Genomic DNA, 15539 nt, shown 5'->3' with positions numbered 1-15539 from the left:
ATTGGCCGATTTGTTTCTGATGTCCCTGAGAGTTGTGAACATTTGGAATAGACATTATTTCTCTTGTTTCGTCTGAGTTGAATCCCCATAACAATATGTTAACATTGCACTCATTACTCTAATTAACCCTATTCAGTTTGTCATTTAAGATTCTTTTGCTATATATTATTTCTTTCTACTAATGGATATACATTCAGTGTATTGAGAACCATATGTCAATGATGTGTAAATGCATTTGTGTTACCACGTTTCCAGGTCCATTCCATTTTTTTATTGAAACCTTTCGCTAAGGAAGAGTTACAAATAGTCGGGGATGTTGGGAGTGATTTCGGAGAACATTTTGCAAATTTCAACTCTTTGTCTGCTCTATGTCTGATGATGTTCCATAGTATTCTTCCTTCTAGTTTTTGACATCGTTCAGGATACATACAAGCTTCTTAATCGATGGTTTTGCACTCTGTCTGTGTACTTTAAGAAGTTTTACCTGAGAAAGGATGTCTACCGTCTTGTTTTTTCTAAGTGATTTTTTTCTGTGCTTTAAATCTTATTCCCTCACTATGGGAAGGTAGATGTCAATTTGAAAGTGAATTAGGTGGTCCATTTTCAAAGTGTTATGTAGACAATGGTAAAAACTTCAATACACCTTATTCTTTGTGATGACAGACAGAATTGTATGAGTGAGTAAGTAACAGTACACTTCCGTTACTTATTACCATCCTTGAGATAAGTAATAATTCGATAAATAAGAGTATATTGATGAAAATGAACTTTATGTTGGAAGTATGGTAAACACGACTTTTTATCGATTCTCTTTGATGTATAAGTAAATGGAAAAATTTGGTACTTCCTGATAGTTATGATACTATTACTGATTTTTCCTAGCATAAGGCAAGTTCCAATTAAGTTGCGAAAACGTGCGCGGAGTTTTACAAAATTTTGTCTTGGTCGGGAACGGAAACATGTACTTTGTACTTTTCTGAATATATGTCGATAGTATTATTTAATCGTTTAAGCATACAATATAAGGCTGTTTTTCTCATACAGTATAAGTGCATGGCATATTTACGATATATAAGTAAATATCAATGTAGTGATTTTCTGTTTGAGTTTGCTGAACGCATAGTTGCTGATGAAACTAAAACAGTTTGAGTTATTAATACATTTATATACGGAAATATATGGAGTCGGATTATTGTGATTGTTATCATGTCTATAAATATATGTGTATTGCAACAACATTCATTTGTCTTTTGTAGATTTTTACTAATAAAGTATGGAATCGAGTGCGCAAACTGAATCCAGAACGCAGCGCATTGCGTACTAGAATATAAGGTTTCATCTATACAAAAATACTTAGATCTGACATCCGACAATAGACCAACTGCTTTTATTTTTTGTGAATTGATGCCAAATTTGAAGTTTAACAAACTTAAAGAACTCTCACTGTTAAATTACACATACTATTTATGAGCCAGGACGGCTTTCTAGAACAAATGTACTTTTGTCTGAAAAATTTATCGTGCATATAATGCATTTTCATCAACAAATGTAAACCTTATATTTGTACTTCATGTATTTGATAGTGTGAACTAAAATGCTGATTTACAAGGGGATAAAACGTGAAGTGGGCGATATTACGTATCCATATATCATTAAACTCTGTGTAACTCTACATTCACCAGTTACTGTGTATCTGAAAACTACCGAGACCAGGTATTCTTTTTTATCAATCATATTTTAGGACAAGTTTATACATTTGATATTATGTACTCTGTTTTTACAATTTAATTAAACTGTCTTATAACATTCAATTGCCCAATTTCATAGAAATGTTTCTTGGAGTTATGGATATTTAGAATAAACATCACTACCCTCATTTCGTCTGAGTTGAATTATTCTTCAATATCTGTAAATATTGCACTCTCTCATCAAAACTTATATTGCAAAATTTGTTTTTTTTACTAATGAAAATAAATACAGAATATTGATACCATACATGTATGTCAATGATATGTTTAATTCGTTTGTTATCCTACTTTTCCAGGTCACTAGAGAAGTTTTACCTGAGAAAGTATTTTTAACGTCTTGTGTTTCCTACAGTGATTTTTTTCTTTGCTTTAAAAAACTTATCTTACATTGCATTAATATTATCAGTGATATTGTAATTTAAACTCACTATATCATGGACAAAAGAAGCACACCATACAAAGTCCAGCAGTGTTCAAAGTGTCCGAGGGACGAAGAATACTATTGCGAATCCTGCCCATGCAATCTCAGTCTCAGGTGTAAAAGTGAACCATATAAAAACTTCCGAAACAACAGACCATTATATTGTGCCGCACCGTAAAGACAATGAACAGCATCCTAACACAAGAGTTTTGTGTGAGACATCCGAGGCAAGTTTATAGAAAGTATTGTAAACATTGTCAGGTTCCTCTGTGTGATTCTTGTTCCGAGGACAATTCACACACATTTAAAAGTTGTTTCTTTGGAAAAGGACAGCACACAATTCTGGATATACAAGGAGCGTATGAAACAAAGCGACAACAGAGCAAATTAACAATCAACACCATCAAAAGTGAGGCTTTTTTTTCGGGATATGTTCTCATGCCAGGAATCAAAGCTGATATCAAAACATGTCGTACAGAAATATCCCACTATCAACCACATATGTTAAAAAAGTCCCAGAAAATGAAGAATATAATTGACTCTATGCAAATCGATTTTATGTACAATGTGTTTTGTACCAGTGATATCAAACACAGATGGTTAGAACAAAGGAGAAGGTTGGTCAGACTTATTCTCCGTCTTCAGAGATATATACACATATATGAACAGTCAGAAAAAAGTCCGCACCAATTCCTTTTATACATTAAGACAATCCGCCTATCCTGCATCTCCCAGATACCTCAACACAGCAGCCAGCTCTCCATGACCGAGTCACTCAATAAGAAGAAAGTGATGGAGTTACTTAGTGAAATCCAAATCACAAAGAGAGATCACCGATGCATCGAGAACGATTTTCTTTTGAAACTAATGCCCGTTCCTAAGATACGTTACTCTCTTACACTAACAACTGTTGATGGTTGTTATCACATTTCCTGTGTGACATCACACCGGGTCTGGGTCAGTGATGGATATAATCTCATCTTGACACACACAACAGGTTCAACTCTACATCGTGTGAAGGATTTATGTAGTGATTTATATAATGGATTTCACACAGTGAACAGTGATAGTGAATTGATATACATAAATAAGGATTACAACATTAACAAGCTCTCAAAAGATATGAAAACAACGACCACATTTATAAAAAGAATAGATTTCAGATGGCGACCACAGTGTGTGTATTGGTCCCCGTTCACTGAGGATCTATTGGTCGGGATGTGTAAAGAGGAACCGTTGATAGGCAAAGTAACCCGTTACAACCAGTTCAGAGAACTGACTCAAACAATACCACACGACAACACAGGACAGGGACTGTATAATGATCCTATCTATGTAACAGAAAACAACAACGGCGATGTTGTGGTGTCTGACAGTAATAATGCTGTAGTGGTGACAGAGCGTGGGGGAAGACATCGTTTCTCCTATACAGGACATCCATCAAATTCAGGAATATGGCCCTGTGGAATCTGTACTGACACGCTGTCACACATTCTGGTGTGTGATGATTTAAGCAACACCATTCAAATGATAGACAAGGACGGTCAGTTCCTCTCACACATAGTGACAGATTCGAAAAAGATGGATGCACCACTCAGCCTGAGTTATGATGCTTACACTCACCGTCTCTGGGTTGGATCTTGGGACAGCAAGCTGTGTGTCTATAAGTATATGACCAGACAGGGTGCTCTGACAGGTAAGGCTAAATCATAATCATCGATGTCTATTAGAAATAGGTAAATAAGACACACCATCCATGTAAATTATTAGTCCTAAAGATAAGTCTGAGCCATTATCATTGATGTTGATTAGACTAAGACACATGTTCCGTGTTAATTTTTTTAATCAATAAGATACATTTAAGGAATGTTTGTCTTATTTTTCTAAACAGTTCGTTGTTACAGAATTTGCTCTATCAAACAATCTTTCTGATAAATCTGATCATCTAAAAAAAACATATAAGATAAAAAAACATTTCATTAACATGATCTACAGTCACATGCCATTTAATTAAATTGCTTGAAATAACAGGCCATTGTAGTTATTTCATCATATAAAATATATATTGATAAATTGTAATTTTTTGATTTAAGTCAAATGAATTTAACCAAATAGATAAAATTTAAAACAGGATCATTGTAATTGTTTCAAACTTTTCATATGAAGATCAAGACCTATCGTTTTATAATTTGTATGATACTGAATAACTAACAGCTGGCAATGTCATGTTGTAGATGTTGTAGACAGAACCTCCTAATAGGGATACCTTGTCCATCTCAAATGAAGTCTGTGAATGGATCTAACTTGCAAATTGACATGTTGTAAATGTTTGTGTTTAAATTTAGCCTGTTTTTAATATCACACATGTTGTTTGTAACTTTCCTGAACATCTGTAGCTAAAAATGATCTGTGCATAATACATGTAATTCATATGGACTGCAAAACTTACTCCTATTTACTTTACACTTTCTAACCATCCAAACTTGCTATATGTTGCTCTGTGTAAACAAAAATGCTATTTACGCTGCTAAATGCATACATTTATATAGAATCCATATTTCTTAATAACTGAAAACTGTGAATGATATTTATATATTTGAAAATTTTATGATGACGGTATAATTTAATTTTAACATATTTTATTGAGTAATCAAATGGATTAGGCAACAGGCAAAGCCCATATAAATGTATGATGACAGTATTAGAGAGGTTGAGATTTAAAACGCGTACAGCTATGCGTACGTGTGTTATAACTACACGTACAAGTACACGTTTTTGTAATTAATCAGTTGAGATTTCATAACTTGTAGGATGTGAACGTATACGTAAATTGAGACGCAGTTTTTTGACATAAATTTACTTTATTAACTCAAAATTAATGGTGAATTTCTTATCAATTTGCAAGCAATGGTCAAAAAATCTATGAAATCTATCGGAAGAATATATTTACCCATCAATTAAATTATATTTGTTGTAAAATTATAAGTTTGTACTTACGTGTAGCCGACAGTCTACAAAGTTACAAAACGTGTAGAAACCTTGTCGTCACAAAAACTGATGACGTTATACGCGAAGAATTTAGGTGATTCCCTTAGGACACATACACGTACCCGTACACGTTTGAAATCTAAACCTCTCTATTATTTTATTTTAAAAAACCATTAATTTGTTTGTTTGGGCCAATTTTACCATTATACCTAGAAAAATGAAAATAGGACACATTCCTTGAAATAATTGTTGTATCCTTAATCCCTAAGACTATACAGAGAATAAATTAATGTTTTGTAATAGCAGTTTTATAGCAGATAAAATGCATTTTTCTAACTTGAATCTAAAGGTTTAATAAGTACAAAAATTACTTAGATCAGACATTTATTAATGACATAAAGGTACACTCAATGTACATTTACACGTAAAATTTACAAGAAATCCTGGCCTCCTCGAACATCTGTACTTTTTTTTAACCTATGATTAATGGTGCATCACTGACATTTTTATCAACAAATAAAACGTAAACCTTGTATAAGCACCTCATGTTTTTATGGTGTGAGCTAAATTGTGTATTCCAAGGGGATTATTCATGAAGAGAGGGATTTCACGTATACATACATGTTTTATAAATAATGTGTCATTAATGGATCTGTATCATCCCACATTTATCAGTAACTATGTTTCTGAATACTTCTAAGATCCGTTATTGTATTTTTTTTTCAATTATTTTGCAATTTGACAATGTATACTATGTTGTACAATTTAAATCATTTTAACTGTCTTGTAGCATTTATGTGATACTCAGAGATTTCATAAAGATGTACTTAAGTTGTGGCTAATGTATCATTATTTTTTCCAATGTTTTATTTTAAACACAAGAAATCAATTCAATTTATTATAGTTTGAATTAAAGTTATGGGTAGATGCTGAACACTTGTTTTGACATTGCAATAATCTTAAAAATAATCAACCATCAATCATTCTAGAAAGCAGGCAGACATTTCAACACTGATGTGACCGATAATTTTTATTTCAAAATATATATTGTAACATAGATAGTGTTTGTTTGTAATTTGTATTACATTAAACATGAATGTTGTGAAATTATGGCTTAGACCTAAATACTTAAAGGGGCATGGTCACGATTTTGGTCAAAAATTATTTTTCAGATTGAAATATTTACAATGCTTCAGTACGGCATTTTTAATAGGCAACCAAAATTTGAGTGTCATTCGTTGCAATATAAGCGAGTTGCAGATCTTACAATGCTTTGCTATGAAAACAAAGCTTTTGTTTACATTTTTAATGTTGAACTGAAAATTCTAGTATTAGACTTAAAAAGAGTGTGTTAAACGTTAGGAACTGTTTATTTTTGCTTAAAATGAATAAAACGATAGACATATCAGCTTGAAAAAGATTTTTATAGGTATATTGAACCTATGTAAACAATAACAGGACACGAGCCTTGTTTACATGACAAAGAATTGTGAGCGCTGTATCTTACTCATTACTCTACGACTGACTCTCAAATTTTATTTTATCACTAAAATTACATTCCTAAAGCATTGTAAATAATAAAAAAAAAAATTTGACCAAAATCGTGACCAAGTCCCTTTAATATGAATTTATGGCAACTTATATTATGGGGTAGTGGTGTAAGGCTTTTGTTATATAGATTATGTTGTTAAATCTGTGTAATATTTGTTTAAATTTGACGATTAATATGTAAACATTCAATTGAACTTAAATATTGGTATATTGCAAATATTTGTTCATGGTGTAGGAGCTAACACAGGTACCCTATCAGGGCAATTATAGCGATGAGTGCTCTCTAAACTTACGTCACTTTTTTTTTACTGATTTCTATATAATAAAGCAAAGTTTTAAAGAAAAAAATCTCAATCCTTTTTTTTATGTATTTTAAAATTTAAAGGCCATTTCAACTTGCCAGTAGGAAAGCTATCACATTAAAATTGCATTTTGATACAATTTTTCAAACATGAATAAGTACAGTTTAGCAACATAAAACGTCTACAACTTTTGAAATAATTGTTCGAACTCATTGAAAGGTGGTACATATGTAACTCATTATTTCTCCTATCGAAATCTGTATATGATATATGAATGTCTATCTTAATAGTTCTAATTAGTGTGAATATTGTATTAAAGATGAAAGGTGAATATGTATGGAATTTTTTTTTTTATTTATGCATACCACGAAATACATAAAACTTATTTATAACAGATCTCTAGAAAGTTGTAGTGCGCTGTAGTTAAAACTCAATAAACAGAAAGTGATTCTTATTCATGTTTCCTCTCATTTTTATAGTCAGGCAATACTGTAGTTTTTAGTATACATAAAGGAACATGATTAACCCAGGCGGACTTTATCTTCCGAAATGAACCATTGTTTAATTTTAAAAAAAACCAATCAATTGCCAACAAAAAGATGCAAATGTGATTTCCATCCAGTTATTTCAAGTTCGTAAAAGAATTTCAAAATCGCTGCTAGCTTCTATTTTGAGCAATATGTAAAACACAATGTTAGTGGATTTAGCACACATTTATTGCAGTAAAGTTGCGTGAGAGAGAGAGAGAGAGAGAGTAAATATAGAAAAAATGTAAAATTTAAAAAAAAATCGACCGACCCCATTACATCCACCACCTTAGCTTTGGTGTTATCTGATTCTGCTTTCGGCCTTATATAGGGGGTGTGTAGCGATGAGCAGAACAATAGAAATCGACAACTTATATGGCGGTAGTTGGAGATAAACGGGAAATAATGCGTATTTATGAACTCATGCCAGCTTTAAAGAGAGAAGATAGGAGACATTCTTTGAAATTGTTGTTGTATCCATTATTCCTAAAACTTTTTAGAGAAAGGGTGAAATTAGAAGAATAGACATTTCGATTCATGAAAAATGGTGTTTATTTTGTGATAGCAATGAAATGGCAGACAAATTGCATTTTGTACTGAAAGTTAATGTTGTTTTCATCTAAACGAAAACAATATGTGAAAAAAATACCTAGATCCGAGACCGAATGCTTTTGGGTTTTTTTAATTGATGTCAATATATCAGCTTAAAGAAATTAAAGAACTGAAGAACTCTTATCGTTTACAAACACATACTATTTATAAACCAGTCTATATTTTTTGAAAATTTCCTTTTTTTCTATTTATAATATATCTCTAACATTTTTTTTTTCAATAAATGAAAATCTAATATATAAACTTCATGTTTTTGTAGCGTGAAATTAAATACTAAAGTGTAAAGGGATAATTCATGCAGTGAGTGATGTCACGTATACATATATTATAAATGATGTGTCATCAATGGATATCTTAGGACAAGTTTTGCCATTTGAAAATATGTTCTTTATTGTACAAACTTCAGTATATAAAGCTGACATGAATTCATAAAAGGTCGCCATATTAGTTTCGATCGCTTCTCTACTACAACTGGGGTATATATACCGGTCGATAAAGTTACGGTCGGTTGCTTTCCGATCGAGGCATTCAGGTTGCAAGGACTTCTAAATGCATAAACTACAAATTGCAGTAAAAAGTTTGTAATAAAGAATAAAGGAAACAACAATCAATAAAATACAAAATATATTTATTCTTTGAAAGAATTTCCAAGGTACTAGTATCCATATTTTTGGCACAGTGCTGCCTTACTTCACATGCACATCGAACACGTGTGTCGTTGATACAGAGTGAACAACGTCTGCATCTTTTTGAAAACCCCTGCGGAACTACATCCAACCCAGTAGGTAAATGATAGTAAATCCAAGAAAGTAACAACGTAACAACGACTCTCTTCAATCGGTTCTATAAAAACACCCCGTTTCTAAAATCCATGCTATCATTGACATTGCTCGATCACCCACAGTGTGTGGTTGCGCATGTGTAATGTTATAACATAAATAGGAAAAGGATCTACAATTATCGAGGATTTTTGAAGTTTATTTGCCTGGATTTCAGTCTGTCTTGTTTTGTCGTTCATTGGATATATTCCCTCTCAGTGCAGTGGTTGACATATTATTTTTGTTCAACACGCGTTGATACATGTCTTTTCCTCCAAGGTAACGTGTTACGGTTTATGAAATACCCGATTGCGGTGAAGCATGAATTGTGCTTTCAGCCTTATACATGTATAGGGGGTGTTTAGCGATGAGCAGAACAATAGAAATCGACAATAATTATAGCGGTTGTCGGAAATAAAAGGGAAATAATGCGTATTTATGAATTAATGTCAGCTTTAATGTATCTTGTAACATTCATCAGACACTGGACGGTTTGACAAAGATTTCCCCTAGAGTTGTTGCAAATGTGTGATGATTTTTTTTACTGTTTTGTGGAGCACACAAGAAATTGTGTAAAGCTATATGGCTTAGGCGTCTTATTGGAATAGGAATAACTCAAATTTGCATTCTTAATTAGAAATTAAAAAACAATATCCCCTACTTTTTATCTTCCTTTTCAGATAATGCAAAGTTTGACGAAATAGCTACATTTTATGTTCAACTTGGTAGCCAATGTTGTTTTTTTTATTTGTAAAAGAGTTGTGTATATAATTACAAAATGTCATGAATAGCATTATTAAGGTATAAAAGGAGGGAAAGAGAAGCTTAAAACAGGATTATGCTTTATTTATATTTTTTTTTTGTTTGTAGTTTGCATTTCAACATGTAAGAGATTCGTCTTTGTATTCATTCATATAGTTTATATTGGACAACTGTCATAAATGGTGTACATTTTTACTTTCTAAAAAATATGTCTTGTTCTGCTCATAATGACCCCATTAAAGTTATAATAATTTGAAGTAAAGTTATGGAACACCTGTTTTGAGATTGCGATGATCTTAAAAATAATTTATCATTCTAGAAAGCATGCACACATTCTTACCCCAACGTGAACAATAATTTTACAACATTTTTTGTAATATAAATTAAGTTTTTGTAATTTATATTACAAGATATGTTGTAAATGTATATCTGATTCCTAAAGCAAATGTTATGTAAGTCATGTTGTTAATATGTATATAACAATTCTTTATATAGGGTTTATGGTGTTTTAGCAAAAAATATTCCTGTATACATGTTAATGGTCATTTAGCATTTCTTACCCATTAAAAATCAGCTATGTTGTTTAATATATGTATGTTTATTTATATTTTTTCCGGAATATTGTATTTGTCACATAATGACCAAGTGACCTAGGGATAATAGAAGATCCCGACCCTCAAACGATAAAAAATACTGACTTTACATAAATTATTTATATTTCCTTTTACATTGAATTATAAAATATACTGACACAATGATTCGTCCATGAATCTAACATACGAGGAGGGCACTGATTATCAAATTGATTATCCGTGAAGTATAGTGGTTATGGTGACTGTGCATCAGATATGGTTCTGCTGGTGCTGGTCCTGTAGGAGGCTGATGCTCCATTCAATGTCAAAGATGTCTACGATGTATATCCGTGGAACCACACAGGGAAACTACCTGAAATACTTAGACCTGTTAATTGTTCAAATACAAATACATACTTATGTCACAATTAGTTGGACACCATACCAACACGTGGCATATGCATAAATACTGCATGTCTCAATGATAGACATTTTACTTACTCGTAACTTTTGTTACGCATAACATACATGAAATACATGCGTTACCTTACACATGGATACACTTAAACTTACTCACACTTTACACTTACGAAAAGGAGACCAACGGAACATATCTCATTCATATACATAAAGACATAAACGGACCACCATACTAAGAATGCTAAATATAGGTAAACAGCTGGTAAAGATTTTTAATGATAAACGTGAATAGCTTTAAGTTGAAATTACCGAGAAACTTCGTAAATGGATGTTTAATACATTTACTGCATTTATGAAACAATAACATTAAAAACGCAATAATAATGACAAAGAGAAGGCTCACCTCAGAGAAGCTGGACCATAGGCATTATAAATATGAATGCTTAAAGCAAAGTAAAAATGTGCCAGGTCCTGTACAAAAAAGCAAAAACAAAAAACAAAAAACAGGAGAAGTCAAGGTTGCGTCCTTCCCCTCGGATTGCCGTGATCAAACTTTGCAGGACTAATTTCATTTTTAATGGTCCAGTTAGTTGAGGCTCGTTACAGTTGAATTGTACAGGTAACATTTCGAAAGAGGGGGCTCACCACAGGATAATTACAATTGTCATAAAATCAAAACAGTAATGTGTGGCTTTTATATGACAGTATTAAAGTTTAAATGTGCTCAGTTATGGAAATGTACAGTAAAACGTTTGGTTTTTTTTAATCTTCGGATAATATAAAAAATATGTTTAGAAAGTTGCAGTGCGCTGTACGTAAAATTCAATTACATATAACGGATTTCTTTTCTTTTTCTTTCATTTTATAGTCAAGCAGTGTAGTGTTACATGTATTCTGTACACAAATAAGAACATGATTTAATCACGCAGACTTTATCTTTGTAAGTGAACCATTGTTCAATATTTAAGCAAACACTATAGTTTGTTATCACTAGCCAACAAAAAGTTACAGATGTGTTTTTTTTCAAGGTACTCCAAGTTCTCTACATGGCTGCTTACTTTAATTCTAAGCAACACGTAACAATATTGGTGGTTTTAGCATACACGCATCGCACGAAATGTGCGTGAGAGAGAGAGAGAGAGAGAGAGAGAGAGAGAGAGAAAAAGAGAGAGAGAGAATACTGTCCTTCCACAAATTCATTTAAAAATCAAATTTGTTGTTATGACTATTTTAACAACAAATTTGATTTTTAAATGAATTTGTGGAAGGACAATACGAAAGAATGTAACATTTAAAAATCCATCGATCTCAATTACACCAACTACCTTAAGTTAGCTTTGGTGCTTTTTGATTAAGTTAACACAAACAATCCTCAACCACTCACCTAATTCACACAACAAGAGTGAAAAATGTATATATATATATATATATATATAGAGAGAGAGAGAGAGAGAGAGAGAGAGAGATTATATATAAATTATATATATAATACACAAAAACCCATAAGAAAACAAACATAGAAGCACGCTCACTTCTATGTGGCTAATATTGCAAAGTCCACCATTGTATTATTGTATTACGATAGCAATAATAAAAGATAGTTTAACTTGGAAAATACACTATTGATATGATTTGATGCATGAAGTGTGGGATCTTTGTTCCCCTGTTGTTGGGTTGAATCTTCAGTACTACTGGCGTTGATTCTGTGTACGTCGTCGGGACGCGAAGTAAGCAATGGTTTAGGAAAAGTTGAAGAAATTCTAATTGTGTGAGTGAACAACAATCGACCTAAATATGTGAATGTGTCATCCACTTTAAAGCAATCTTATACTAAAATATACAAAGCTATAGATAACAAAATGCGCAAAATACTGTTATCATGTTTCGAATTAATACATTTTTACATAATTTCGTTTTTCTTATATTTCTGAAATCCAAAACCATCGCAATCTGCCTGCTCATATCTTGGATCTCTTTTCATGACTCTCATCGGTGTTAAGACTAAGAGATTGTTATTACAGGCCCTCAGAAGGCGATCCGTTATTTGATATATATTTGGATATTGTAACTGCGTTTCTGCGGGATAGTTTATTATTTTTATTTTTTCGAATTAAAAGTCAATCTGTATGTAGAAATATGTTTTATGTCTTTAAAAATATAACATATTTTTGGTTTTACTGTAAATGTAAAGGAGGTCTAGGACTGTCGTGTAAGTCGCGTAATCGAGTCTATTATCTATTCGGAAAATTTTTCACTCTTTTCAAAACAATAAATCGGGATCGGTATACGAGACATGCTAATGACCCGAAACACTAATGACCTGAATGACATTAAATTTAAAAATATATACATGTATTTATATATTTGAATTTCTATGTTCTGCATCAAATAAACTGACTTCGTGTGTGTATTTATTATATTTCCATATGAAATGTGGTAGAATTCATATCAATTATTTACGCAAACTTATGAAAGACCTGACAAATTGAAATGACCTGAAACTTTTAGCTGACCTGATTTATCTTTCATTTCTTTTGAGAACCTCATGCAATTAAATAACCATGATCTTCTTTATAAACTGGAGTGTAGATGAGATTTATAATTCTTTTTAGGAGAAAAATTTATCCTGCCTTTTTTTAACCTTTAAAATCGTGCAGTTTCTACCGGATCATATTATAAGATAACATATTTTTTTATTATGTTGTCTCTTGAAATAATATCAACTAATGCATTAAGTTTTAATTCTAACTCAATACAATGCAATAAAAAATTAAATGGTTTGAAATATATAATCTCAGAGAAAATAATAATGAGTACTAGTTGAACTTTGTATTAGAATAATGTACAAATCACTGTGTTCTCCATTGCTTCATTATAGGTTGCACACCCTATTAATTTTACTATATATTCTTACCAAAATTAGGAAACTTTACACACGGGAAGCGAGTTTTAAAACAAACTTCTGGGGAAATCCCTCTTTACAACTTTTAAAACAGTCGTTCCAAACCAATTCAGCAGCAAAAATACACATCCTTTCAAAAAGGCACGAGAGTTTGTTTAAATCAAAGTTACACATTAGCTTGAAAATCAAATCCGAGTCTTTCCCCCATGCCGAAACAACTGGCATCAAAAATTCCAGTGGGAAAATCAGGCAATTTATACGTTGTTTTTCATCTCATAGAAAAGTACAGTCGCTGGCTGAAAACCCCTAAACACGAAGGGGAGATTGGGAATTATGCGCCTCAGCCATGTTTTGACGTGGACCTTTGGAAAAAAAGTGTCGTGAGACCAGTATGGCAATAGTCATTCAATTACCGTTAGAAATGCGTACAGTAACGAAATGTTAAACTTCAAAACGTGTTACTGAAAATTTTTTAAAATTATTATAACCAACTCGTTATTGTCTTCTTTGTGGGTTTTTTTTAATGTAAACTACCAATGGTGATTCATATAAAAATTATATTTTTTACGGCCCATCCATTTGACGGTTGCGTCAATGTGTTTTCTTGTGTATGTGTGTAATGCCCTTTTCTATATAAAATGCTTAAAAGGGAAATGACAGCAATAACCACGGACCGTTCTCTATCTTTTATTCGTTTACTTTTTTCAGGCCTTTAGAATTAAGAACCTGATAATGTTGATGACACATATACGAGGATTGATCCAAGAGTAATGTCACAGATACGATAAAATCGTAAAAAATCCGCGTAAAAAGACAAAAACTTGTGCTTGAAAATATCTATTTATTTCTATTCAGATCTGTAAATTTTAATGCATTATGATAAATATTTCTGACGATAAAATATTTTGCAGAGCGAGAAGCAAGGATAGTCGCCGCACGTCATTTCTTAGAACTTTGGCGTTCTGGTAGAATTTTGTAGTTTAGTACTCAATAAAAATTGGCCACGGTGCTCTCTTATATATTCTTTTTTCATTTTTTTTAAAGTAATTAATTACTCTTTTTGTAATTGATGGGTTAGTATATTGGATATTATTTAATGTGCGATCAGTTTGTCGATGTATCTTTATGAAGTCATGGATGTAGTTTTATGATATAGCTTATGAACTAAGAACCTAGTTTTAACTTTTCTCCAGAGAATATATCTTCGGTCTGTTTAATTTATTTATTAAAATGACATATGCTTTTATCAAATATTGGAGCCATGTTAAGGGTATCCTGTTTACTTGCTTTCAATTTTAGGTTAATGTATCAATTTCAGTACATTTTCTGGTGATTTCTATCCATCGAAGCAAGAAATGCTTCGTATCACTTTTAGCATGTCTAGCCTTTTTATTCCTAGATCTAGAGACAAAAGTCATTACGTAGATATCCGAAATGGTCGGCAACGTTCCCTAATTTTCTAAAACAGTTAAAAAAGGTCTATGATATATCTGTTTCTAAATATTGCGTTGTTTGGGTCTTTTTCAAATATTTAATAATTGTGTTATATATATATATATATATATATATATATATATATATATATATATATATATATATATATATATATATATATATATATATATGCAAACCCTATAAAAAACGTAAATTCATGACGCAGCGTTGTCCCTTATATATCATGCTATTAACATCAATATTTTGCTTAGTGTACAACGAAATCTAATCAAACTTTTATTATAAATTAGAATTTTGATAAAGAAAATATTGATGTATCATTCTATTCAATACAGCGCCAGTGTTAAACGCGGTGCATAGTGTGACATTACTTTTGGATCAACCCTTGTACTTTCAAACACAAATTTAAAGCATTACACATGATACATGACTGCTAAAGATGACGTAATATTAACCACAGT

General features: G+C 31.8%; 1 protein-coding gene across 1 annotated transcript; it reads left to right on the top strand.

Annotated features, from left to right (window-relative positions):
* Window positions 1-1098: 1098 nt before the first annotated feature.
* LOC128171689 (uncharacterized) lies at window positions 1099-4768 on the top strand. Its single transcript, XM_052837461.1, has 3 exons — window positions 1099-1713; window positions 2045-3865; window positions 4404-4768. The coding sequence occupies exons 2-3, from the start codon at window positions 2353-2355 to the stop codon at window positions 4424-4426; spliced, it is 1536 nt and encodes a 511-aa protein (XP_052693421.1). The 5' UTR covers window positions 1099-1713; window positions 2045-2352; the 3' UTR covers window positions 4427-4768.
* The last annotated feature ends 10771 nt before the right edge of the window (window positions 4769-15539 follow it).

The sequence above is a fragment of the Crassostrea angulata genome, chromosome 2 (genome assembly GCF_025612915.1).
Source record: "Crassostrea angulata isolate pt1a10 chromosome 2, ASM2561291v2, whole genome shotgun sequence".
Lineage (NCBI taxonomy): Eukaryota > Metazoa > Mollusca > Bivalvia > Ostreida > Ostreidae > Magallana > Magallana angulata.
This window is presented reverse-complemented; position numbering and strand designations above follow the sequence as displayed.